Source organism: Phyllobates terribilis, unplaced genomic scaffold (assembly GCF_046119375.1).
Source record: "Phyllobates terribilis strain yellow unplaced genomic scaffold, ASM4611937v1 Scaffold_3__8_contigs__length_932513732, whole genome shotgun sequence".
Lineage (NCBI taxonomy): Eukaryota > Metazoa > Chordata > Amphibia > Anura > Dendrobatidae > Phyllobates > Phyllobates terribilis.
The window spans coordinates 757,594,948-757,622,264 of record NW_027362763.1 but is presented as its reverse complement, the minus strand read 5'-3'; the positions used below and the strand labels follow the sequence as shown (position 1 = coordinate 757,622,264).

The window sequence follows — 27,317 nt, the reverse complement described above, 5'->3', positions numbered from 1 at the left end:
GGGAGATATAAAGTTTTCTATACTTTAAGGAGGAGTCACCAGGTCAGAAGTGGGCAGCTTTTGCTCTTATTTTATTCCTGCTGCCCCCATTAGTATTCCACTTTTTTTTTCTTCTTTTTTTTTTAATCTGCCATAAAGTTCGAGAAATATAGGTCTCTTTATTTAGTGCACCCAATATGCTAATTGTTATGTTCATTAACCACAGGTAATTGTGGCGAGTGGCCTAATGACACTCCCCCGAAAGATTCCTGTGAGCAACGCCCCCTTTGAAAGACCCTAAAAATTATCATATTCGTGCATGAAATAAAAAGGCATATATTTCTACAACAATATGGTGGATTAAAAAAGAATATTCAAGTCACAAGTATATAAACTCGTTCATGCCACTTTTTTGGACCCTGCCCCCAATTATAGATCACTTTGTTACACCACAGATCATCCATACTCATTCAGTGATAGTACAAATTCTTCACTCTCTGTTCCCTAGCGGCAAAACAAACAATACTGCATGTATGGAAAAAAAGACTCATAAAATACCCCGAATTTCTATCTTGACTGGATAACTTTATGACCAATGAGCAACTTACTAGTGACATAACTAATCCTCAGGCTAAATTTTTCAAGGTAATACATCATATCCATATTAATTCCTGGTCCTTACCCCTACATTGTCCGTATGCCTTACTGCCTTACATTATCCCCTTCACTCCTTTACACCCTCCCTCTTCCCCTTTTTCTGGAGGGAGCAGTAGGAATGAAAAAAAGCAAAAACTGGCTACTTTTGCAACCAAGGCTCAAATAGGTCATAGAGAGAGCCTGCCAGTCCTCAGTATACTCATAAACCTTTATTGAGGTGTCAAAATATTTAACATGTAATCTCACCATTTTATAAACCTTACCCCTATGTCATTTCTATACCCCAGAAGGGCAGGGTTGAGTCTGATGATGCACTATTCCCTTGCCACACAAATCATCATTGCAGAAGCTCTGCTCTTCAGGAGGCTTCTATGGCACCCAGGAGATGACAACCCTTCATGAGGTCTCATCCCTCTCTGGCATCAGGGCCACGATGAAGGCCTATCTCTAAACTCCAAGTGACACGTTCTATTTCCTTTCTCCTGGAGATTCAGGTGTATCTGACCATGTCACACTGAGCGGATACAGTGATTGGCAATATCCTGAAGTTCTTTAGACTGTAATTAATGCATATAGATACAATAATAAAGAATTTGATTTCTGGAAATGTGAATATATCCACTATGAATATCTGTGTTATACGATCACTAATTTAGTGTTTTCAACTTTCATGACATGTTGAAAATAAAGATGGAGATGATGACACTGAAGAAATAAAGAAAGAGGAAACAACCCCGAAGAGCAAAGATGACATCAGTAAGTATATGCCAAAAGCCTTTGATTCCAACCATACTAGGGACCAGGGGGCACTCATTACAGGTGGAAGAAAGGCGATTCCGGCAGATAAATAGGAAAGGGTTCTTCACAGTTAGAACTGTCAAACTGTGGAACGTCGACCACAAGAGGTAGTGATGGCCGACGCTATAACAGCTTTTAAAGAAGGACTGGATGATTTCCTCAGTACACATAACATTTTGGGTTATAGTTAAATTAGTGACAAAATGTATAATTGGTGGAGAAAGGTTAAACTTGATGGAACTAGGTCTTTTTTCAACCTATGTAATATTAAAAGTCAGCAGTGGATCAAGGTCCATGGAGGTCTTGATCAAAAGAAGTGTGTGGCCCCCTAACAATTTTGTAAGGAAGAGAAAAAAAATTGATTGAAAATAAGTTACTGTTAAGAGAGGAATACTATTCTGCTTAATAACCCTGTTATGTTATGGCCTAATAGTGCCTAATATTATTACTGTCATGTGTTCAAATCAGAGGGGTAAGTCTGCTAGACAATTAGGGTATGTGTGCACGATGTGCATCTCAGGCACGTCTGCTCCAAAACCCACCTGAAAAAGCATTCAAAAGAGTGAACTTATGAACACAAACTCCTTTTTACATAGAAATACAAATGTTCAGTTTTTTGAAAGTATTTAAACCATTTCAGGTTTCCAAAGACACAAAGTTGTATAAAAAAATACTTATGGAAAACCCCAGTGGGAAGAAAAAAAAAAAAAGCTAGAAAATGCTAAAAAACTGCCAGTGGCTACAAATTTTGAAAGTGCACAGGACATGACCAAAAAGACACTAAAAAGAAGGGATCATGAAAAAAAATGTCAACGTTTCCTGAAGTGTCTTCCTCTTGAAAGACACGGTGGGTTCACCCTCCTGGAAAAGACGTTGTGCACACATCGCCTTAGAGATAAAAAGTGGTGAATTCCCACAGTCTCTAACAGGTCATGGATGGTCCTAGGCATCAGGGCCATGATGAAAAATTATCTCTATTTTCTTGTTCTGGAAGATTCAGGTTTATCTGAAAATGTCCCACCAGGCAGTACAGCAATATACTAAAGTCATTTTGAATGTAATTAATGCATAAAGATACAATAATAAAGGATATGATTTCTGGAATTTTCCTGGAAATGTGAATATATCCACTTTGACTATCTGTGTTATGCTATCACTAATTCTGTGTTTTCAACTTTCATGTAATGTTGAAAACAAAGATGGAGATGATGACAATGAAGATATTAAGAAAGAGGAAGGAGCCCAAATCAGCAAAAACATCAGTGATGACATCAGTAAGTATATGGCAGAACTCCACTGATTTTTGTATTTACACTAAACATCAGCACTCTATTGAGGTCTGTGGAGGCCTTGGTCAAAATATACAATAGTATCCACTGACAATTTTTTAAGAAAGAGAATACAAAATTGCTTGGAACTTGGCTACAGTAAAAGAGGTATTCTAATGTTATTAAATTGTTTTACTTAGAGAGCATGAAAATAAGCAACTTTGCAATTGACTTGCTTTTTCTATCTGCTGTCATTCTCCTACAATGAGAGCTTTTATTATACATAGTGTACAGCTGGTTTCCATGGAGCTCGGCCACTAGTGCCTTCCCAGACCTTGGGCAACAATGCTTGTTAGTTACATTCTAGAAGAGAAGTTAACTACTAATATTCTAGACACCTCTCTCCAGCCCCTTGATTTATATACAACAGTTAGCTGCTCATCTCCATTTGGGCTCCTGACAAGTGCTATCAATCTTGAAAATTCCCTAACCTACAGCTTCAGATTCTCCCAGGACAGTTCTCCTAATCATAGCTCTCACTTTCCAGTGCTGTGTGTTTATTTAAATGCCCCATTATCTTTATATGTAACTAGAGAGATAAGATAGCAGTGTATACTCCAGAACAAATCACTGATAATGACACCGCTCTCCCTCTCAGCACCTTGTCGATATACACAGAAAAAAAAATGGATGGATGGATACATGGTGTGAGGCAGTGACAGGGATCGTATACGAGGGGCGGTATATATCCCCCAGAATGTGTACAGAGATCTATTAAACCCATTGAAGTGCATTGCAGTCACAGACACAGCTGCGGCTGCAATGCAGGAATGAAGGTGAGCATTGACTTGGTCAGGCTACCTGGCTAAGACAGATTAGTAAAACCCGGCAGGGCCTTCATTTCTTGGAGGAGGTCACAGGAGGCAGTGGGGCGGCCTCCTCCCTCCAACCCGGGTTTTCCAGTGGCTCTTGCCACAGGTCCTTTAAAAACCCTGCATTAAGGATTAGTGTTGTTTAGTGTTGGGACCTGCTAGGAGCACAGCAGGAAAGCTCGGCGGGTCTGTGTGTAGCTGAACCCACGCCTGGGAAGGCTCTGCACCCATCAGGCTCTAAGCGGCCCGGTGCAACAGTCGCCCACGGCAACCGTTATTTATGGACTTATGTTAACCCGGCTGCGAACCGTAGGACTTTCTGTTTACCCGTAAGTTGCTGAATAAAAGCTGTTTATATTGGACTTGCTTGGGTCACTGCCTCAGTTACTGCACGGTGTGAACACCGCCGCCTTACAATGGACGGACGGATGGATGGATGGATACATGGATGGATGAATACATGGATGGATGGATGGATGGATGAATGGATGGATACATAAATGAGACACGTGGATATATAAATGGAAACAGATGGAAAGAGGTAGATAGATATAGATAGATAGATATTGGACTGCTGTTTTAAGTAAACTTGAAATTTAGGCCTCAATATGAATGATGTTTTGATGAATAAGTTGAAAACTTGATAATTGTAAATTGCTACTAATGCACAGCTTTATTTTTGCATGTTTACATTCAGAAGGAACAGATAAAAATGCACAGTCACCTCCATCAAAGAAATGTAAAGCCAAAAAGACAGATCCGCAGGACAAGCCTGATGAAGGTATGTTACCAATAAATTATTGCATTAGATTATGTTTATCCCATATGTTTTTCTTTCAGTTACCCATTGTACATTTTATTTCAGACGTTTATTCTGTGTTATATTTTATGCTCATTACATTTGATTGTAAGTGCATATCTTTTAAAGCAACCTCCCAGGACCTCCAGTAATAAGAAAAATCACAGTGAAAAAATGAATCTGACACACACAAAGTCAGATTTTTATGTAAGTTTGATATGTGAGGCACGGTAATAATCATCTCCATGTGTCACTTAAGATACTGCACCTTGTACCATGTTATTTCTGCACATTATATATACTATATATAAAATCTTCTCACTGAATGAATAAATTGAAACAAAATTTCTTAGAAATTACAAGATTAGAAGAGCAGGTCTTTCTTGCCTCCAAAGAAGTGCCGATGCCACTCTTGTATAAATGGTGTGTATGGTATTGGAGCTTGGCAGCACAGACACTTTTTTTCTCTTCTTTCAGAAACCCCCTTTGATTCTTATTGATAAATTGTAATACTGTTTTCTGTCCTCAGTAAATTATTTCCAAAGCTAACAATATGACAGCACCATGAGTGCAGAATAAAGCTATGTTCTCACAGTTTTTTGAGGCGTTCAAAACTGAGTTTTTCAAAAACTGATTAAGAAAGCACTCCTTTTTTGAAGAGGGGATGGGGGTGTTGGAACATTTTTTCTTTTGCTGTACAGGTTTTAATAAGTTTGGAAGATATTTTTATCCTGTGCAAAATCTCATGTGAACAGTAAAGTGGGTTTTTCAAATAAATAGAGTTCTCCAAGCATTTTTTCTAAGTGTTTTTAGATGAAGAGTTTGGAGAGTATCTGCTTAAAAAATGTCAACAAAAATCTCCACGTAAGCATAACCCAACAGTGCCCAGTTAAAAATGGGCCCAGAGGGAGTCCATCGGTGGAGCAGAAGAACTCCTCTATAAAGCCACGTTTTAAATTTCACAGTTTGAGTCGCGGGGCGGAGCTGGTCCCAGGATTTCTGTTTCTTGCGCTAGTTCTTCATTTGATTCCTTGATACTGTCTAGTGTAGTTGGAACTAGAAAAGTTCAAGGGTCGTTGGGGCAATGAAAATGGAAAATCAATGGGAAAGTGAACAGGTGAAGCCTCTGTAGGTTATGAACTAAGAATAATGGAGAAAGAAGATGTAGTCGGGCTCTCTGAGTTGGTAGCCGAGGTTGTAAGACTGTGGGACAATCATGAACATAGTCCAAAAAGCTAGTTGTCCGGTAATGGAGGTTGGGCACGACAAGTATTGTAATGCACACGCCCGGGCTGAGTGGCGTGTGCGTGTATATGTAGTGATTCCACTGTGCCATGAACCGGAGAGTGCCTGGAGGGGCGTAACTAAGTATCTGCCCGATCCGACCAAGGTCGCACGACGGCATACGACGCTAGTGCACCAGGGAGGAACCGGGCAGAGGGACCAGGTGCTACTCCAGGTCAGACCCCGGACACGGCTTTTGACCCACACAGGGAAATACTGGTACAGGCAGGTTAGGCTTTCACACAGACTGGTGGGTATAGGCAGACACGGCTGGAATACAGACAGGTGGATGCTGGCGAGCACGACTGGTATGCAGGCAGGGAGGTACTGGCTGATATGACAGGTTGGAGCACCGAGTGGATAGGACCCAGTTCAGACTGGGACTCAGGAACAGAACTGCAGATGCAGTGGACAAACACAGCAGAGTGAGACTGCCCGGAGCGGCGAGCAAGAGCAGAGCAAGACGAGACCGCCAGTAGCGGTGAACGAGAGTAGAGCAGGACAAGGCCGCCTGGAGCGGTGAGCAAGGAGTCTGAGCAGAGCGAGACTGCCGGAGCAGTGAGCAAGGAGTCTGAGCCGAGCGAGACTGCCGGAGCAGTGAGCAAAGGGTCAGAGCGGAGCGAGACTGCCGGAGCAGTGAGCAAAGGGTCAGAGCGGAGCGAGACTGCCGGAGCAGCGAGCAAAGGGCCAGAGCGGAGCGAGACTGCCGGAGCAGCGAGCAAAAGGTCAGAGCAGAGCGAGACTGCCGGAGCAGCGAGCAAAGGGTAAGAGCGGAGCAGGACTGCCAGAGCAGTGAGCAAAGGGTCAGAGCGGAGCAGGACTGCCGGAGCAGTGAGCAAGGCAGAGCAGGCTATAACCGCCGGAGCGGTGAGCAAGGCAGAGCAGGGGGGACAGGGCTCTGTTCACACGGAAAAGACAGGAAGGGAAAGGCAGAACCAGATACCCACAGGGTACTTGCAGTGAAGTAGCGAGTGGACCACAAACTCACAAACGGAAGTACAGTGACAACGAGCAGGAGTTAGGTACGAGTTCAGACTCTGCAGAAAAAGGGAAGGTACGGACATAGAGAAAAACAGGAAACAGGCTAGGAGAGTATTCAGACAAGAACAGACACAGCAGCAAGATACAGGAGCGGGTCTAGGTATGCGGCCCCTAGAAGGCGGAAGGAACAGTATAGGAGCGTGTTCAGACAGGAACAGGCAAGATACAGGAACGGGTCTAGGTATGCGGCCCCTAGAAGGCGGAAAGAACCGGCTAGGAGCGTGTTCACACAGGCCTGGAAATACAGCCTCCAGGATAGGCAGAAGACAACAGGCTAGAAGATAGCACAGACAGGACACAGTTCAGACACGGGAACTGATACCGAAGGCAGGAAACATAAACGGGACCTGGCATATCAGTGACCAGAAGCCAACTGACAGAACACAATGCTCAGGCAGGGTTTCTTGGGAGGAGCTGGGTTAAATACCAGATGAAAGACAGCAATAGGCTGAGGACGCACAAGAGGTGTGCCCGCAGCAGGTACAAGAAACAGGAAGTGATCGGGCGCCGCCCTTAAGCAGCAGAAACAGAGGCAAACAGACAGCATGAAGGGAAGCCAGGCTAGCAGACTGGACTGGAGATCAAGTGCGCGCTCTTGCACAGTGGGAGATGGACCACTATGCAAGGATGCCGCCAGGTATGTTACAAGTGTGAGATTGGAATACTGTAGGTACAACTAAAACTAATGCACAAGCTTAAAAAGAGTTACAGGGCCAGTATAGATGATGCAGAGATCAGTCTGATGTTCTGAAACACCTTCAAGTAGTGTCCCTAGGCTTCTTATTGTCCTGGAATTGTGCACAGACATAATGCAACATCCCTATCTAGCTGACTTAACTCTTTTTCTTCTGTGACATTACTGTGTGCAGTGATATCTGGATGATAGACCTTTAGGCTCATATCCTCTGGTGAACTGAAGTTTCAAAAGTAAATTCTGGGTGAAAACCAATATGACCTTCTTTAGCGGTTATGGCTTAGCTTTCCTAGACTGTTGAATTTCAAAACCACCTAATTGCATAAAATTGCTGTTCTGAACTCTGGAAAACTGAACAACTCATGATGGATTTGTAAGGGTACATGCACACTGAGTCTTTTTGTTGAGTTTTTGGAGTGGAAACTAAACGGAAACTCTCAACATCTTCAGAAACATGAAGTTTCCACTTCAAAAACTCTGCAAAAAGACTCAGTGTGCACATACCCTAAAGATGACCATTCAGTACTTACTTACCCAACAGAAATAACCCAAAGCTCTGTTCACATCAATGTTGAAGCTTCTGTTAGGAGTCAACCATCATAGAACCGGTCAAAGATAGTAGTCACCATTATAGAAACTAGATGGACCCCATTATGGTCCTACGCAGTTACAAAAATACAGAAATAAAAATTCAGATGTGAACAGAACCTAAATTGAATTTTTATCAAAAATTACACAAGGAAATCAGTCCAACACCTATATGTACTGGCAATTTTTTTCATTAAAGGTATCTAGGGGTAATATTTCTCCTTGCGGAGAGTGACAAGTTAAGCACGTCAGGTGAGGAGACTTTTAAAGCCGCAATGGTCCTCTGGGAAATATGCAAATTGTCTCTTCAGAGAGGAACAGGACTAGATCTCTAGTGCCACCTACAGGAAGTAGCAATACTAAAAGTCAATAGTGACCCTTTAACGAGCCTTATCACATGACTTAGGATGAAATCCAGACCTAAGTCATGTGATAAGGCTCGTTAAAGGGTCACTATTGATGACGCGCCCCCTGGGTCGAGTGTGCACGTGTGTGGGATACCCGGAGCCGGGTCTCTGGGGGTTGTAGTCTCCGTGGCGGCGACCCGGTCCCGTGACTCAGGGTGGTCAAACCAGTGGCGGTCCTTTAAAGGTTTTAGGTTAATTGTCCGACTATGCCACCCGTGGATTGTGGTCAGGGTGTACCGCCGCTGCGAGGCAGACCGCTGAGGCTGGTGTTGTATGCGCAGCAGAGAATGGGATGACTCCCCACGGGAGGAGTATAGCCTCAGGGAAATGAGTGTGGATGATGGGAGTGATGGTGCACGAGCGCAACAGGAACGACTCAGAGTCTTTGCAGGGTCTTTACTGATGATAATAAGGTAGACCCTCCCGGGAGTACTGGCTAGCATAAGAGGCCTGGTCAGTCTGTGAGCAAGCGGGAGCTCCCGTAGGCAAGTGGAGTTGTAGGCCTCCCTGTCTGTCTGCACTCTTCCTGGCATCCTTGCTATAAGCGGGTGATAGTAGCCCACGTCCCTGAGTGTACCGTGTAGTGCTCATCCGTATGGCTGGTGACTTGGGGCCTTCTGTTAGCCTCCGCTCCTCGATGGCGGTGTTGGTCCCTTGCTTGTGACTGAGCCTCCGGGCTTCTATGGCAAGAGGACCAGAAATCCCCTGCCGGCTGGTTTCTGCTGTTGGACTTAGAGATCCTTACAGCCTCGGACTCCGGTGTCCGGTACTTAGATTCTTCTGCCAGGGCGAGCTCTGCTTAGCTCCAGCCCCTGGCACTCAGCTCCTGCTCCTACAGAGCTCCTGCTGTTTCTTTCCCTGTGTCTGCTTGTTCTCTCTCTAACCCCGCCCCAGACCCAGTTTATAAGGGCAGATTCCTCCCCTCCCAGGACTGGGCAGGAGGTGTTGCATGCTTAAGGGCTCCTGACCAGGAAACCTCCCACTTGCTCTCAGACGTAATATTTCTATTACTGTGGTAACCAGACCCCTGGGGTGCCACATTGACTTTTAGTATTGCTACTTCCTGTAGGTGGCACTAGAGTTCTATTTCTCTTCCTCTAAAGGTAGAAATTCTATTTAAGGATCTACGGTTAGTCAGTATTTTGGAAATAATTTTTATTAAACATTAGTAATAAATTTATTTTATTTTGACACATATTCCTGATTCAGTATGAGGTTTTATTTCTGCCCGCTCACCTTAGCATACTTGATAGTCGCACTCAGCACTGGATGACATAAAGGAGGATATATCTGCGTTGTTTCAGCCAGCACTGCGAGCCAAAAACCTTTTACTGAAACTGGAGGAATATATTTGTTATAAATGACTGCATGATTAAACAGAAAGCCGAAGATAAATTAGTCGCCACCTCTTTGCTCAACATTTTCTAGTTTCTATTATGCATAATTATAACGGCTGTACTTTCTGTATTATTAAAATACATATTTCCCTTCTCTCGTGTTATTAAGGAGCTCTGAACGCGGTGACCTTTACAGAAGTTTACTGTACAATTAGACAACTTTCTTTTTTTTCTATTAGTAATAAGATGCTGATTTTTTTATATGACTCTTAAGTGGAAAAACATTAAATGTTACATTATGAAACGACTAAGAAAAGTTACTGTACTTGTAGTTACATAATAAACAATTTCTCAGTTGCTGAAAACTTGTGACAAAAGGAGATGAAAACATTCAGTGTGTGAACACACTCCTGTTGAAAAAAACACTGACATAGTTTTACAGTATGAGGCCTCCTTTACACTTCCATATAAAAATCGTATGTGAAAAACCGGTATCGGCGTTTTGGATCCTTGTGTCTGATTTCACCATTAGTGTGTCATTAGTGTTTTTCCGGTATGAATAAAGTTAGAAAGAAATTACAAAGCTTCTCCCATCCTTTGCAAAGTGTTTTTTCACGGACCTTTAGACTTATATTGCCCCTTGTCATCCATGCTGCCGAAAAAGAATGGACATTTGTCCATAAAAACACAGATGTGCATAGCAGCCCCATAAGTTATACTGGGTACTTGTGATATCTATGGAAACACGGATGTATGAAGGAGGTCTAAGTGAGTAAGGGCACGTGATCAGCTGCAGCGGTGATGTCACATTGACAGCACTGTTGGCAATCACTGATTTCAGGCACAGCCGATTTAGACAGCACAAGCCGCTAAGCTCAGTGATTGGCTGCAGTGCTATCCAAGTGACATCATTGCTGCAGCCAATCAACAAAGAACAGAGCAAGGACTGAGAGGCAGCATTGGACCTGGTGATGATAAGTAAAGCTCAGCTTGTTATTTTGTACATCGCTGAAGGTATGGGCTACAAATAGATGAAATTGGGGCAACCCCTTTATGTAGTGAATATCAAACAGACATAGCCTAAAGCTGACCAAATACTTGATTGGTTGGTCCCCCCCCTATATTGTACACATGCATGCTCACATCAGCTGACTGTGTATGTGACTTCAAAGGGGTATAAGCCACTGCCAGAAACCTCAGACAGCAGCTTTTCTATTGGAAGAACAGGACCGGCCATGCTGAAAACCAATCCCCCAGACACATTAGTTGGTCTAACTGAGATTTGTGGGTTGAGTTGACCTTCATTAAAAGTATATGTCCACCTCTACCCAAGTCATTGTATTAGATAACCCATCACATCAATGGTAGATGATATAAATTCCTTCCAGACCCAAAATACAATTATTCATAAGGTTGACTAATCTAATGCCCAAGGGTCCAGCATTGTTCACAGTTAACTGCTCACTAAGACTAATGGCCAACCAACCCCTTTGGGACTAGCTGATTTTTCCCATCTTTTCACTGTTTTTCCTCCCCGTATTACAAGAGCTATAAATTTTTTTCCCCATCAATGCAGGTTTATTAGGGTTTGCTTTTTGCAGGACGAATTGTACTTTTGAATTACACCAATCATTTTACTATATCATGATTAAAGGGAAAAAAAAATCCAAGTGGGGTGAAACTGTGAAACTATAATTCCATTGCTGTTTTTATGCCGCTCATTATGCAGTAAAATTGACCGGGCAACATGATTATTCAGGTTACAGTTACTGCTATAGCAATTTTTTTATATACGGTATTTCTGAAGTGAAAAAAAATTCTGAAATTTTCCCTCCCAAAAATTTTGTTTGTGACCCATAACTATATTTTCCATCAATGGAGTGTTGTGTGGGCTTTTTTTTTTGCTTGCAGAGCTGAAATTTTCATTAATGTCATTTTGGGGTACATAGGACATATTGATCACGTTTGATTGTATTTTTGTATGGACAGCAGTAACTGAAAAACCACAAATCTGGCATTATGATTCATGTAATTTTTGGTGTACAATGAATGTTTTAAATTATTTCATATTTTGATTAACCGGTCTTTTATGAATGTGGTAACTTATCAGTGCCTCACACAGAGCTGGTCAGCGCTGGTGAGATCGTACATTGGCGATCGTGCTATTATTGACGATGGCATTTAAATACCATATTTTGCGATCTATAAGACAAACTTTTTGCCCAAAATTTGGGAGGAAAATGGGTGTGTGTCTTATAGTCCAAATGTAGCTTAGCGGGTGATTTGGGTTGGTGGTGGACTGAAGTCACAAGAGGCAGGGTCGCTGCTGCAAGAAGCAGCAGCAAGAATGGGGCGATACTGTGGGGGCTGGTAGGAGGGGGTGGCCCAGTGGTGGGCTTCAAGAAAATGTGGGCAGTGCAGGCAAGAGTGGAGCCGATCTCTACACATTGCTCTACCATGTGCAGATTTAGATCTCGGCTCAAATTTGGGGTGCATCTTATGGTCTGGTGCGTCTTATAGTCCACAAAATATGGTAAACAGCAGCGTTTGTGTCTAGTGATGATTGATGCTGGATAAGTATTACAGCTGGTATCTAACCTCAATGGAGGGGGCACACCCTGACCATGACGTATGTGTACATTAGTGTGCACAAAGGGGTTAAAGGTGTTATATGCTCTTCGCCATAGCACTACATGCACATATAAGTATATCACAGTGGACCAATAGTGGAGTCTATCACAGTGGACCAATAGTGAACTAGGACAGAGTTGCCATGCTGCCTCCTGTCTTATTACACCTACATGAACTACTCAGTCCAGTCTAGACTTTGATCTTGTGCACCTGACCCTTTCTCCAGGAGACCCTTTACATGGATATAGGGTTATAGTCAGGCTATTACCTGTAGTGGGGGCAAAGAATGAAGTGCCAGAGATGGTCCAAAATACGTGAAAGCCTAGGGGCCTGGCCAGCAAACCTCAAACATTGGTCTTGCCACCAGCATAAACACTTTGCCGGCCACATTGGGAAGCTTTTAGTGTAGCTCTTCTTTTAGCCATTGAAATAGGACAGTTAGAAGAATAAAGTAATCAAGATTGATGAGCTGGGCCCGTGAAGACAGCAGGAAAAAAAAAAGGTAACATAATGGGCAGCACGGTGGCTCAGTGGTTAGCACTGCAGCCTTGCAGTGCTGGGGCCCTGGGTTCAAATCCACCATGGATAACATCTGCAAGGAGTTTGTATTTTCACCCTCGTGTTTGTGTGAGTTTACTCCGGGTTCTTCGGTTTCCTACCACACTCCAAAGACATACTGATAGGAAATTTAGATTGTGATCTCTATTCTGGACAACAATGTCTGTAAATTGCTGCAGAATTAATGCCGCTATATACAGTGGTGGCCAAAAGTATCTGTCAGATAATACTCAGTTTCTTCCTGAAAATGATTGTAATCACAAATTCTTTGGTATTATTATCTTCATTTAATTTGTCTTCAATGAAAAAACACAAAAAGAATTGTCCTAAAGCCAAATTGGATATAATTCCACACCAAACCTAAAAAAGGTGGTGGACAAAACTATTGGCACTGTTTGAAAAATCATGTGATGCTTCTCTAATTCATGTAATTAACAGCACCTGTAACTTACCTGTGGCACCTAACAGGTGTTGGCAATAACTAAATCACACTTGCAGCCAGTTAACATGGATTAAAGTTGACTCAACCTCTGTCCTGTGTCCTTGTGTGTACCACATTGAGCATGGAGAAAAGAAAGAAGACCAAAGAACTGTCTGAGGACTTGAGAAACCAAATTGTGAGGAAGCATGAGCAATCTCAAGGCTACAAGTCCATCTCCAAAGACCTGAATGTTCCTGTGTCTTCCGTGCGCAGTGTCATCAAGAAGTTTAAAGCCCATGGCACTGTGGCTAACCTCGCTAGATGTGGACGGAAAAGAAAAATTGACCAGAGATTTCAACGCAAGATTGTGCGGATGGTGGATAAAGAATCTCGACTAACATCCAAACAAGTTCAAGCTGCCCTGCAGTCCGATGGTACAACAGTGTCAACCCGTACTATCCGTCGGCATCTGAATGAAAAGGGACTGTATGGTAGGATACCCAGGAAGACCCTACTTCTCACCCCGAGACATATAAAAGCCAGGCTGGAGTTTGCCAAAACTTACCTGAGAAAGCCTAAAACATTTTGGAAGAATGTTCTCTGGTCAGATGAGACAAAAGTAGAGCTTTTTGGCAAAAAGCATCAACATAGAGTGTACAGGAAAAAAAAAGAGGCATTCAAAGAAAAGAACACGGTCCCTACAGTCAAACATGGCGGAGGTTCCCTGATGTTTTGGGGTTGCTTTGCTGCCTCTGGCACTGGACTGCTTGACCGTGTGAATGGCATTATGAAGTCTGAAGACTACCAACAAATTTTGCAGCATAATGTAGGGCCCAGTGTGAGAAAGCTGGATCTCCCTCAGAGGTCATGGGTCTTCCAGCAGGACAATGACCCAAAACACACTTCCAAAAGCACTATAAAATGGTTTGAGAGAAAGCACTGGAGACTTCTAAGGTGGCCAGCAATGAGTCCAAACCTGAATCCCATAGAACACCTGTGGAGAGATCTCAAAATGGCAGTTTGGAGAAGGCACCCTTCAAATATCAGGGACCTGGAGCAGTTTGCCAAAGAAGAATGGTCTACAATTCCAGCAGAGCATTGTAAGAAACTCATTGATGGTTACCGGAAGCTGTTGTTCGCAGTTATTTTGGCTAAAGGTTGTGCAACCAAGTATTAGGCTGAGGGTGCCAATACTTTTGTCTGGCCCATTTTTGGAGTTTTGTGTGAAATGATCAATGATTTGATATTTGCTTCATTCTCTTTTGTGTTTTTGCTTGCAAGCAAATTAAATGAAGATAATAATACCAAAGAATTTATGATTGCAATCATTTTCAGGAAGAAACTGAGTATTATCTGACAGAATTGCAGGGGTGCCAATACTTTTGGCCACCACTGTAAGAGAGTACAATAGATAAATTACAATGCAAATCCATAAGGTCTTTAAGTGCAAAATTAGTCTTGATTCTTAAAGAGTTAAAAAGGAAGAGGAAAGTTGTATTTCTCTATATTAAACATGTAAATGTAGTCAAATGCAGCCCATTACAGACCCCCATAGAGCGCACCCTACTCTTCTTACAAGAAGCTTTATACATCAGTACAAGTGGCTCTTAAGACTTAACAAGAATATTACTATAAAAAGTTCAACAAGTCTGTGTCTGAAAATAGATCTACTGCTGGTAATTGACAAAATGACACAACTGCCTCTTCACATATTCTGTCATTTATGACAAAAGTGATTCTCGCTAGTGACCCCATGCAGAGCTTGGATTTATATGAAGTGTTCATTGTAAGCCTTTCCATGATCGGTCATCGGTTATTTCAATGTTTGGCCACAATGGTTAAATGCATACTACCATTTGTCAAGAACCACATATATAATACACAATCAATGCTGCCTAGATTCTTAACATCTGAAGTTTGAGATAGAAATCCAACATTAGAACAGCACAGAAGTTCTGAAATGGTGCAATGTCAAACCCAGACTTCACCTCAAGACGTGATTACGTTTTTGTTTATTCAGTTTATGGTCATTCTTCCATGGATCCTTTGTCAAGCCATGTATGGCAGTGTTCTACGGCTGAATTCACATTTCCGTTTGTATATTCATGAGAAAAACGGATCCATTCAACCTTCAGAGCTTTATCTAAAAACTAACACAAAATACAACCCAGTCGGAACCCATTGTAGCGGAAAAAGAAGGAGGCAGCACTCCAAATTAGTTGCAAAAAAAGTGTTTTAGTTCAACGTGCAGCATTTCAGCTACAACACTAGCCTTTCCTAAGCATAGTCAAAAGGATCACATGGTGGACTAAAACATTTGTTTGCAACTAGTTTGTAGGGCTTCAATTTTCTTCTACTATTTTGGTTCCTGTCTGGTGGTTTAACTGGAATTATCCACCAAGAGGCCTGATTATTGCTAGAGAAGCTTGGAGTGCTGTTCACATTGCTCACCTTACTGGACTCAATAAAAGTCAACGGGGTCTCTCTGACGCTATTTAAATCAGTAATGCTATGTATCCATTTTGTACATAAATTCCATTTGTCTGTTCCTCTAAATGGGATAGACAAAATGTGCAAATATGAACGTAGACTTACGCAAAAATACTCACCCCACAAGTTCACATCTGTATTTGTATTTCTAATAGCTATGTCGACAGAAAAATGTAAAAAAAATTAAGAATGAAAGCAAAAAATCTTTACGTTAGGTGCCTACTGTAATTTATTCACTCACTTCAGGGAAGCTATCACTTTTCGGTGATAGACAGGTGACTTTTATAAGGTAAAAAAGCAAATTTACCTTGAAAAGGCACCACTCTAGTGCCGAAACACATTGGTTGATTAAAGCCTTCGTTATATACCATGGAGGATTTTTCATTTCCACAAGCATAGCCCATAAGGTACCGTGATATCTCCCCTGAAGTGAATTTGCTATCTGGAAGAATTTTTCCACCTATCGCAGAGCTGCAGCCACAGACTTTGTCCCTTCACAAACACCCCAGCAGTACCATCCCTCCCACCCTCTCTTTCTCTTGCGGTATTGCCCGCTTGACATCATACTGTAACTTCTTGTAAACCATGACAATCAAATGTATTTACCTAAACCTGTGTCCAGTAATTCTGCATAATAAGGGATAAACTGGATTCTCCGGGAATAGGAAAAAAATAAATTTATAAAATTAATTAGCAAATCACACTTGTTTTGTCTCTTTGAACAAATCTCTGCTGCTGTAACTTTTTTGTCATTTCTATCGATACCGTGGCTCAGTAATTAAATGCTACTTTTTGTGTCTTATATGTACTGTACACTTGAAACTTAAAGTTCTATTTTTTGTCTCTGTGAAGTTGAAGTTTCTTCTAGTACCATCCAATGTCATTGCTCTCACCCTTAATAATTAGTTTGTTGTGCTTTGCTTGTCATTGAGTCTGTCTTGGCTAGTGGCACTGCGGTGGTTATAGAAAAACTTTGAAGTTGTATGAGAAAATACGAAAGCAGTTGTTCATATCCACTGTATATTCTATCTACCCATCCCCTCTTAAGATGCCAGGTTTTTGTCATGTAAAAAAAATTAATACCCAGGAGAATCATTTAAGAACTTTTCCACCTATAACTTATGTTACATAGGAGTAGTCAGTACATAGCTGCCATAATTTAAAGTTATTCGGATTTACTCCATATAAAGTTTAGCTGTTCTAGTAAGATTTTCCTGACATTTTCATAGCAGCAAAAGACATGGTCCATAAACAGCTTACAACACAGCAAAGGAATTCCTGAAAGTTGTCAGTAAGGAGAAGGATACAAAAATAATACAAGGCATTAGATATACAAAGGATCACTGTGAAGAAGTGGTTTAAATTAGGCAGAACAGTGACTTTACCTAGAATTGGACATCTCTCAAAAATGGATGAAAAGACAAGAAGAAAATTGCTGCCAAAAGGCCTAAATAAACATTAAACGAGCTACAGGAATTTCTGGCAATAACTGGTTGTGTACTGTATGTGAAAACAATCTCCTGTATTCATATCTCTGGCGGAGGGAGGCAAGATGGAAGCCTTTTCTTACAAAGGAAAATATCCAAGCCTGACTAGGTTTTGCCAAAACCTACATCAAGGCAGCAGCATATTTTGGGGCTTTTTTTCAGCAACTGGAATTGGGACTGTAGTCAAGGTGGAGGGAATAATTTCAAATATTAGTCAATTTTCTAACAAAACTTTCAGGCCTCTGCTAAAAAGCTGAAGATGAAGAGGAATTTCATCTTTCAGCATGATAATGATGCACAGCATAACTCCAAAGCAACAAAGGATGGCTTTGCAAGAAGAAGATAAAAATTTTGGAATGGCGCAGCCAGAGCCCAGACCTCAATCTAAATGAAAATCTGTGGGTGACTTGAAGAGGGCTTTGTACACAGGAGATGCTCTCACAGTCTGCCAGATTTGGAGCTTTACTGCTAGTAAGAGTGGGCAAAGATTGCCAATTCTTGACATGCCATGCTGATAAACTTCTACCCAAAATACCGCCGAATGTTGTAATGAATTCAAATGTACTTTAACAAAGTATTAATTTAAGGGTGTGCATATTTCTACATATATATTTTCTATCTGGCAGTCTGATATGGGTCCAGATTTGGCAAATTTTACCTGTCTGACGGGAGGAGGGATAATGGCATGGGGCATTTTTTTCAGGGTCAGCCTGGACCTCTTGGCTCCAGTAAATGGAAATCTTAATGTTTCAGCATATCAAGACATTTTGGACAGCTGTAGCTTCCAACTTTGTAGGAATGGTTTGGGGAAGATAATTTTCTGTTCCCCATGACTGTGCCCTGTGCACAAAGCAAGGTCCACAAAGACATGATTGGGAGAATTTGGTGTGGAAGAACATGACTGGCCGCAAAGAGCACTAACCTCAACCTCATCCAACACCTTTGGGATGAACTAAATTGTAACACTCATGCCAGGCCATCTCCTCCAACATCAATGTGTAGTGCTCTTGAGACAACTTTTCTATGGATGTCTGTATAAGCCAGTACTCACACAAAGTGTTTTCATCAGATAGCTTAACTCGACTGCAGAAGGCACGCAGGAAGATTCCAGAAGAAGGTTTATTTTCAAACTGAATTCTTGTAGCTATGCCCAATTACAGCAGGTAAAAAGACAATTCTGAACAACAGCTGTATAGCTATGAACTTGTAGCATGGCTGACATACACTATCTGAGGGAGAGGTTACTGTCAACAGAGCTTACATCAGAGCTTGACTTCAGGAAGAGAGGGAGGACAAACGTCTAAGGCAAATGTTATAACATAGCAGTGTAATAGCAACAATACAATAATAATAATTTTTATTCTTATAGCGCCAACATATTCCGCAGCACTTTACAATTTTAGGGGAGACTTATACAATTATTACAGAATAAGTATATTTCATATCAAAAGGAGTGAGGGCCTTGCTCGCAAGCTTACAGTCTATGAGGAAATGGGGGAGCCACAAAAGGTAAAATGTACATATATTATATAATGCAGCCTTGATATACTAAATAGGATAAATAATACATGGACTGGTCGCCAGCCAGTATGTGTACAGTCCTGACCGAGGCTATTAAGTGCATGGTTGGTATGAACCTGAAATTGAAGAAAATTTTAATATGGGGGAAAACTGGGATAGACAGATAGTGTGTGGAGGCGATACGCCAGTCTAAAGAAATGGGTTTTTAGGGTCCGCTTGAAACCTTGGCTATTGGGAATTAATCGAACTTTCCTGGGTAGTGCATTCCAAAGAATTGGCACAGCACGCGAGAAATCTTGGAGACGGGAGTGGGAAGTTCGGATTATAGAGGATTTTAGTTTTAAGTCATTGGCAGAACGGAGGGCACGTGTAGAGTGGTAGACTGAGACAAGGGAGGAGATGTATGGCGGTGCTGAAGCATGGAGCGCTTTGTGGGTAAGCGTGATAAGTTTAAATTGAACTCTATATTGGATGGGCAACCAATGCAATGACTGGCACAGGGAAGAAGCGGTTGGCGAGGAATATGATCCTGGCTGCTGCGTTAAGGAAGGATTGGAGAGGGGAGAGTTTAGTAAGAGGGAGACCGATTAGTAGAGAGTTGCAATAGTCGAGAAGAGAATGAATAAGAGCTATAGTAAGTCAGGTGAGAAACGTCCTGATTCTTGAGATGTTTTTGGGGTGTAGATGACATGAACGAGTGAGTGATTTGATGTGATGAGTGAAGGAAAGATCTGAATCAAAAATGACCCCAAGACAGCGGGCTTGTTGCTGGGGAGTGATGGTTGAGCCACAAACGGAAATGGCAATATCGGGCACAGGTAGGTTAGTGGAGGGAGGAAATATGAGTAGTTCAGTTTTTGACAGATTCAGTTTTAGACAGAGGGAGGACATAATGTTAGACACAGCAGAAAGACAATCACTGGTCTTTTGTAGTAATGCAGGGGTGATGTCTGGAGCAGAGGTGTATAATTAGGTGTCAAAAGCATAGAGATGGTACTGAAAACCAAATCTGCTGATTGTTTGTCCGATAGGAGCGGTGTATAAGGAGAAAAGAAGTGGGCCTAGGACTGATCCTTGAGGAACCCCGACAGTAATGTGAAGGAGAACGGAGGAGGAGCCGGCAAAAGACACAGAGAAGGAGTGGTCAGAGAGATAGGAGGAGAACCAGGAGAGAACAGTGTCCTTGACGCCAATAGTGCGGAGCATAGAGAGGAGGAGCTGGTGATCCACAGTGTCAAATGCTGCAGAGAGATCCAGGAGAATGAGCAGGTAGTAGTGACCATTAGATTTAGCTGTTAGTAGATCATTAGAGACTTTAGTGAGGGCAGTTTCAGTAGAATGTAAAGAGCGAAAAACAGATTGTAAAGGGTCAAGAAGAGAGTTGTCTGAGAGATAGCGGATTAGACCGTAATGGACTAGGCGTTCCAGGAGTTTAGAGATGAAGGGAAGATTGGAAACAGGTCTGTAGTTGGCCGTTCAGTTCTGGTCAAGGGATGGTCTTTTAAGTAATGGATGTATACTGGCATTTTTAAAAGAAGAGGGAAAGATACCAGATGAGAGGGAGAGGTTGAAAATTTTAGTTAGGTGAGTGGTGACAGCTGGAGAAAGGGACTGAAGGAGATGTGAGGGAATAGGGTCACTGGTACAGGTGGTAGGGCAGGAAGATGCAAGGAGCCTGATCACTTCATCTTCCGTGACTGGTTCGAAGTCAGAAAGTGAGCAAGATACAATGTGACAGGGGAGAGCATGCATAACGTTTGGGGATTGGGAGAAAATTTCCTGTTGGATATGGTCAATTTTTTCTTTGAAATAATTGGCCAGATCGTCAGCACTGAGGTTGGTGGTCGGGGCCTGTGATGTTTGATTGAGGAGAGAATGAAACTTGTCAAAGAGGCATTTAGGATTATTGGAAAATGAGATTATGAAGTTCTTAAAGTAGGTTTGTTTGGAGAGGTGAAGCGCAGAGTTATATGCTTTCAGCATGAATTTATAATGGAGGACATCTTCGGGCAGATTAGATTTTCTCCACAGCCATTCAGCACACCTGGAGCACCGCTGGAGAAGACGAGTTTGAGGCGTGTGCCAGGGTTGTCACCGTCTATGCCGAATTCTTCTTTGTGTAGGAGATGCGGCTTCATCCATAGCATTCTTTCAATATTATTTTATAATGCTTCAATGCAGAGTCGGGACATGAGAGGGAGGAGATTGGGGCCAATGATGATTGCAACTTTTTCATAAATTTCTGGGTGTTAATGGCGCATATGTTTCTATAAGTGTGGAAAGTGGGGGTGTCTTGAATAGAGTCACAGTTCTTGACAGAGAATGAAAGAAGATAATGGTCAGAGAGTGGAAGGGGAGAGTTAGTAAAGTCATGTACTGAGCAAAGCCGGGAGAAAATCAGGTCCAATGTGTTCCCGTCTTCATGTGTAGGAGAATTAGCAAGCTGTGATAGGCCGAAGGAGGAGGTTAGCGATAAAACATGAGCGGCAGATGAGGAAAGGGGATCGCCAAATGGGATGTTAAAATCTCCCATGATTATCGTGACGATGTCGCAGGATAGAAAATTTGGAAGCCTGGCAGCAAAGTGATCCAGGAACTGACGAGAGGGACCTGGAGGGCAATAGACAACTGCCACTCGCAGGGAGAAGGGCCAGTAGAGTCTGACTGTGTGGGCCTCAAAAGAAGGGAAGATAAGGGAGGGTACTGTGGGATAACCTGAAAAGTACAGTTTGTTGAAAGAAGCAGACCAACACCTCCACCTGATCTGTTGTCGGGTCTCGGAGTATGAGAGAAGTGTAGGCCACCATAGGAGAGCGCTGCAGCGGCGGTGGTGTCCGACTGCTGGATCCAAGTTTCGGTGAGAGCCAGTAGGTTGAGGGAATTAGAGAGGAAAAAGTCATGGATGTAAGAGAGTTTATTACATGCTGAGCGCGCATTCGAAAGGGCACAGTTCAATGAGACAGACGATATGCAGGGAATATTAATGAGATTAGCAGGGTTTCTGGATGTAACAGGGAAAAAGTTAGTGTTATTATCAGTGTTGAGCGAGAACTAACATGCTCGGGTGCTCGAAACTCGGGTCGAGCTCACCGTGATACTCGGGTGCTCGACCCAAGCAACGAGCCCAATGTTAGTCTATGGGAGACCCGAGCATTTTTGCGGCGGCACCCCCAGCAGTCTGTAGAAAGCCTAAAAAGTGCCCAAAACGATAGTGACAGTGCTCAAATGACATGGGGACTGCATGGGGATCGCCTCAGAAGCATTTATGACCCCCAGAGCACTGCTCTCAACAACGTGGTCAGAGGTACTAAGCCACTTTTACGGGCTCACAATAAAACGTTCAAAAATGAAACTGAAACTGCTTTCCTGTGAAATATGTTAAGGAACATCCTTTCCAGGGTAAAGACTTGTGTATAAGGTAAAATAAATAACCAAAAACAAAAATACTCCTCCACACCTTGGGCTATGTACACAAGTAGCATTTTTTATGCGTTTTTGCACTTTTGTATTGCTTTCAACCGTGACAAATGCATTCACCGGGAAACGTCATTTTAACATTTTACAACCTTATCTGGCCATGTGCTGTGTGACACATGCATACAGTGCTGAAAAGACATGGGAACAGCATGGGGAAGACCCCTGGAAGCATCTCTGACACCCAGGTCACTGCCTAAAAGTGTGCCCATCAGAAGTGATCCTTGCCGCATCAGAAGATGCAGACTTGCAACTATCCCTGTGCAAGTCCTTGTCCCAGGGCAGTGTTCAATTGTACCTCCCCCATTCCTTGCAATGCAAGCACAAGTATGTAGCCTGCCACCCACCCACCCCCAGGCTGCAATACCATACTGCTTCCTTGCTTGCACTTGAAATTGGGCCTTTTAGGCATGTGGAGGCGGAATCTGGCCACCACGTCATGGCTGTGTCGGCGGCCTGGTATCCATACTCAGTCCCCAGCCACCCGGCAGCCGGGTGTCCACGCTTGGACCCCAGCCGCCAGGGGGCGGCCGGGTGTCCATAAACGGTCCCCAGCCGCCCCTATTTGAAGGACAGCCTAACCACAAACACGTGGACAAGTGAATGTGGTCAGGGATGGTCCATCTCACTGATGCCTTCACACTGGGTTAATATTGTGGAAGCCGGGACACAGTTGGACACTGGGATGCAACACGTCCTCCAGACATAGAGGATTGCGGGTCCTGGGTCAATCAGGCTTCAACACAAAGTTCAGAAGGTAGACAGCAGCAGTGGTCGGCCTCCTACACAATGAGTAAATTATTCATGATCATGAGGCCATCCATCTCCTTAGCTTTCTGTTCCTTAGAATGCAAGCGCATGTATGTAGTAGTGGCTAGGCCTGAGGTGGTCAGCGTTTTGGCGCATATCCTACCTCCTCCGAGGATTGCTGGATGTTTTCCTGCTACTATCCAAGTTCTATGACTCCCGTTAAAACAAAGCTTCAGGTGATGAATGATGGATGAGGTGGTGGCAAAGGAGAAAGAGCAGGAGGAACAGGGACCATTCACATCAATACCAGGCCAGTCAACCACACATGTCTTGTAGGATATGTTTCTGTACCAAAAGGAGCGGTTCGGCTACACAGTTAAAGGGAATGCAGTGAGTGCAATGCCTACCAAAAATGTTGAGGCACTCCAGTGCCCCTTGGAAGTGACATGGAGGTCAGAGGGCCTTAACTAAACCATTTTTTCCATTTATAGCAGCTGGGTCTCCTGTGCACTGTTGGCCTAAGCAGTGAATGGAAGGCTTTCCAAAAATTATGAGGAACTGCAATGCCCCTGGAAACAGATGTGGATTACAGCATACTAAAAACCTTCTACCCATTATTAGGGAGTGGGTCTCCCTTAGTGTTCGCCTATGCATTGAAAAGCAAAAGCTGACTAAAATTAGGAGGAAATGCAATGCATTGGAAGAATCGTGGAGGTTAGCAGTAATTAAAAACAACATTTCAATGCCCCTTGGTAGAGCTGTGGAGTTCAGAGTGGTTTAACAAGATGGTTTTAATGCCCCTTGGAAGAGACGTGGAGGTCACAGTAGCTTACAAGACTGTTTTAATGCCCCTTGGAAGAGACGTGGAGTTCACAGTAGCTTAACAATGCGGTTTTAATGCCCCTTGGAAGAGTGGTGGAGGTCGCAGTGGAATAAAAAGACAATATCAATGCCCCTTGGAAGAGTGGTGGAGGTCGCAGTAGCTTAACAAGACGGTTTTAATGCCCCTTGGAAGAGAAGTGGAGGTCGCAGTAGCTTAACAAGATGGTTTTAATGCCCCTTGGAAGAGTGGTGGAGGTCGCAGTAGCTTAACAAGACGGTTTTAATGCCCCTTGGAAGAGAAGTGGAGGTCGCAGTAGCTTAACAAGATGGTTTTAATGCCCCTTGGAAGAGTGGTGGAGGTCGCAGTGGAATAAAAAGACAATATTAATGCCCCTTGGAAGAGTGGTGGAGGTCGCAGTAGCATAACAAGACGGTTTTAATGCCCCTTGGAAGAGACGTGGATGTCAAAGTAGCTTAAAAAGACGGTTTAATTGCCCCTTGGAAGAGTGATGGAGGTCGCAGTAGCTTAACAAGACGGTTTTAATGGCTTTTGGAAGAGACGTGGAGGTAACAGTAGCTTAACAAGACGGTTTTAATGCCCCTTGAAAGAGACGTGGAGGTCAAAGTAGCTTAACAAGATGGTTTTAATGCCCCTTGGAAGAGACGTGGAGGTCACAGTAGTTTAACAAGACTGTTTTAATGCCCCTTGGCCGAGTGGTGGAGGTCGCAGTAGCTTAACAAGACGGTTTTAATGCCCCTTGGAAGAGATGTGGAGGTCACAGTAGCTTAACAAGATGGTTTTAATGCCCCTTGGAAGAGTGGTGGAGGTCGCAGTGGAATGAAAAGACAATATCAATGCCCCTTGGAAGAGTGGTGGAGGTCACAGTAGCTTAACAAGACGGTTTTAATGCCTTTTGGAAGAGACGTGGAGTTCAGAGTGGTTAAACAAGACAGTTTTAATGCCCCTTGGAAGAGACTGGAGGTCGCAGTAGCTTAACAAGATGGTTTTAATACCCCTTACAAGAGCCATGTAGTACAGCATATTAAAAACATTATTCCCATTATTGGGGAGTGGGTCTACCACAGTCTTTGCCTATGCCTTCCAAGCAAAAGCTGCCAAAAATTAGGACGGAGGAAATTGCAATGCTGGCAACACGGATCACGGTCACCCTGGTGGTATAGTGGTGGTGGAGGCTGAAGATAAGAAGAGCAAAAAACAGCCTAAATGAGGAAGCGTATAACCATGTGTGGGTGTGAAGCGGTGCATGGGAATACACCTCCCGAAACAACACAGTGGATTTGACTTTATGTTACTCTGCTGTCATTTGGTGGTGATGAGAAGTCTGGCCCAATCCAGCCCTTGTTCATTTTGATAAGGATCAGCTTGTCAGCATTGTCAGTTGACAGGCGAGTGCGCTTATCAGTTATAATTCCCCCAGCGGCACTAAAAACACGCTCCGATAACACGCTAGCGGCAGGGCAGGCTAGGACCTCCAAGGCGTACAGACTGAGTTCATTCCAAGTGTCCAGCTTGGATACCCAATAATTAAAATGCACAGAGGAATCACAGAGGACACTGGTACGGTCGGCAAGGTACTCCCTCACCATCTTTTGAAACTTTCCACTCCTTGTGAGACTACCCCCACACCTCAGGGCCTGTAAGCTGGGCGGGTCTCAGAAAACTGTCCCAGAACGTTAACGGTGTTCCCCTGCCTCTGCTGGATTGGAGTTGCGTCTCTCTCGCCTGTACGCCTTGGTTGGGCTGCGAACTGTGACCTCTGCCGCTAGCGTGTTCAGATGGGAATTTTTTTAAGAGTTCTGCAGCAAGGGCCTTCTGGTACTGCCTCATTTTTGTAGACCTTTCCACCTCAGGAATAAGAGAGTGAAAGTTCTCCTTGTAGCGGGGGTCTAAAAGTGTCACCAACCAGTAATGACTGTCACCCAACATTTTGACAACGCGAGGGTCACGGTTAAAGCAGCTTAACAAAGTCAGCCATGCGTGCCAGACTGGTAACGGGCAAGACTTCCGTGTCCTCACCAAGATGTCGACTTACCATGCTCTCCTCCTCCTCCTCCTCCTCCCCCCTGTCCTCAGGCCACCCATGCTGAACCGACGGTATGACAGTTGTACAGGTACTACCGTCTACAGCGCATGATACCAGCTCCTGTTCTTCCTCCTCCTCCTCTCCCTCATTGTCCCCCAATGCACGTTGGGATGAGATGAGGCTGGGCTGTGTGTAATCGCCCGCTACGGCTTCTTGATCCATCGCATCATACTCAGGCTGCAATGCCTCCTCTTTAATAGAGATGACCGTTGTTCGACTCGAACTGTTCGCCAATCTCAAATTCGAGCTGTTTTGGGCGGTGTTCGAGCTGTTCGGCGAACACGAACGATTTGAAAAAAATTCGACTGTTCGAGGTTATGTTCGATAACTGTTCGTGCACCAAAATCATAACTGGATTTTTTCTCAGTAATGCTGAAAATTAATGTTAATACGCAGTTTGAGTGTACAGCGGGGCGGGGGGAGGGGCAGGGGATGGATCTCTGCAGAAATAATGAAGACCTCCATTTTTTTTTTTCTCTTTCCCGCATTTAAAGTGGGGAGGTGCAATCTGTCAGCCTATCAGCAGCGCACACACGGAGTGAAGTGCTTTTTGTCACACAAGCAAGGGCATGTGTCATTGGCAGTGTATATCACATGTCCTTGCCCTATAAGACCCAGCCAATTTCCCCGTCGCCACCATTTTCTCACTGCTGCAGCTGCGTGTTAGACGGCACCGCTGTTGCTGTGTGCGCTATACCTTGTTAATTTCAAGCCAATTTTCGCACAAATCTACAGATAGCTTGGGAGTAGGGAATAGTTGTGATTGCAGTCCTTTTAAGGACTAGGTTACAGCATTTCCTACGACTTTTATCAGGCAGGTCTGTGCTCTTAAATAGGTTGTGGGAGTAAAGACTAATTGTAATTGCAGTCCTTTTCAGGACTAAGTTACATCAGTTCCTATCAGTTTTTGCCAGGCAGGCCTGTGCCAGTGCTGTGCAAGTTTTTTTTCACAGCATTTGGCTAAATCTAGCAAAGTTAATCCTTTTTGGCCTATTGCAGAGTGTGTTAGTCAGTGGAGTAGCCTATCTGTGTTGCAAGCTACACCACCTGTGTATAGAATACCAATTTTTTTTACTGCACCTAGTGAAGTAAAACCTTTTGGGCATAGCATCATTCTATTAGTCCATCTATACTGACCTCCATAAGGTTGCAAATTGAATATAATTTTTTCTGCATCTAGCTCTGAAAAAATATTTGGCCTTCTAGCAGTGTGTGGGACTTGTTCTATTAGTCCATCTATACTGACCTCCATCAGGTTGCAAACTGAATATAATTTTTTTCTGCATCTAACCCAGACAATAGTTTTGGCCTAATACCACAGTTTGGCCACTCAG

General features: G+C 43.3%; 1 protein-coding gene across 3 annotated transcripts in view; it reads left to right on the top strand.

The window, feature by feature from the left end:
• The window catches only part of MACROD2 (mono-ADP ribosylhydrolase 2), a 2,798,553-nt gene that overhangs the window by 2,519,333 nt on the left and 251,903 nt on the right, over nucleotides 1-27,317 (top strand). For all 3 annotated transcript variants that reach the window (XM_073672205.1, XM_073672203.1, XM_073672204.1), the window contains exons 10-12: nucleotides 1,327-1,392; nucleotides 2,634-2,708; nucleotides 4,272-4,355. In XM_073672205.1, the coding sequence (XP_073528306.1) occupies nucleotides 1,327-1,392; nucleotides 2,634-2,708; nucleotides 4,272-4,355 (225 nt within the window). The remainder of the gene's footprint in view (nucleotides 1-1,326; nucleotides 1,393-2,633; nucleotides 2,709-4,271; nucleotides 4,356-27,317) is intronic.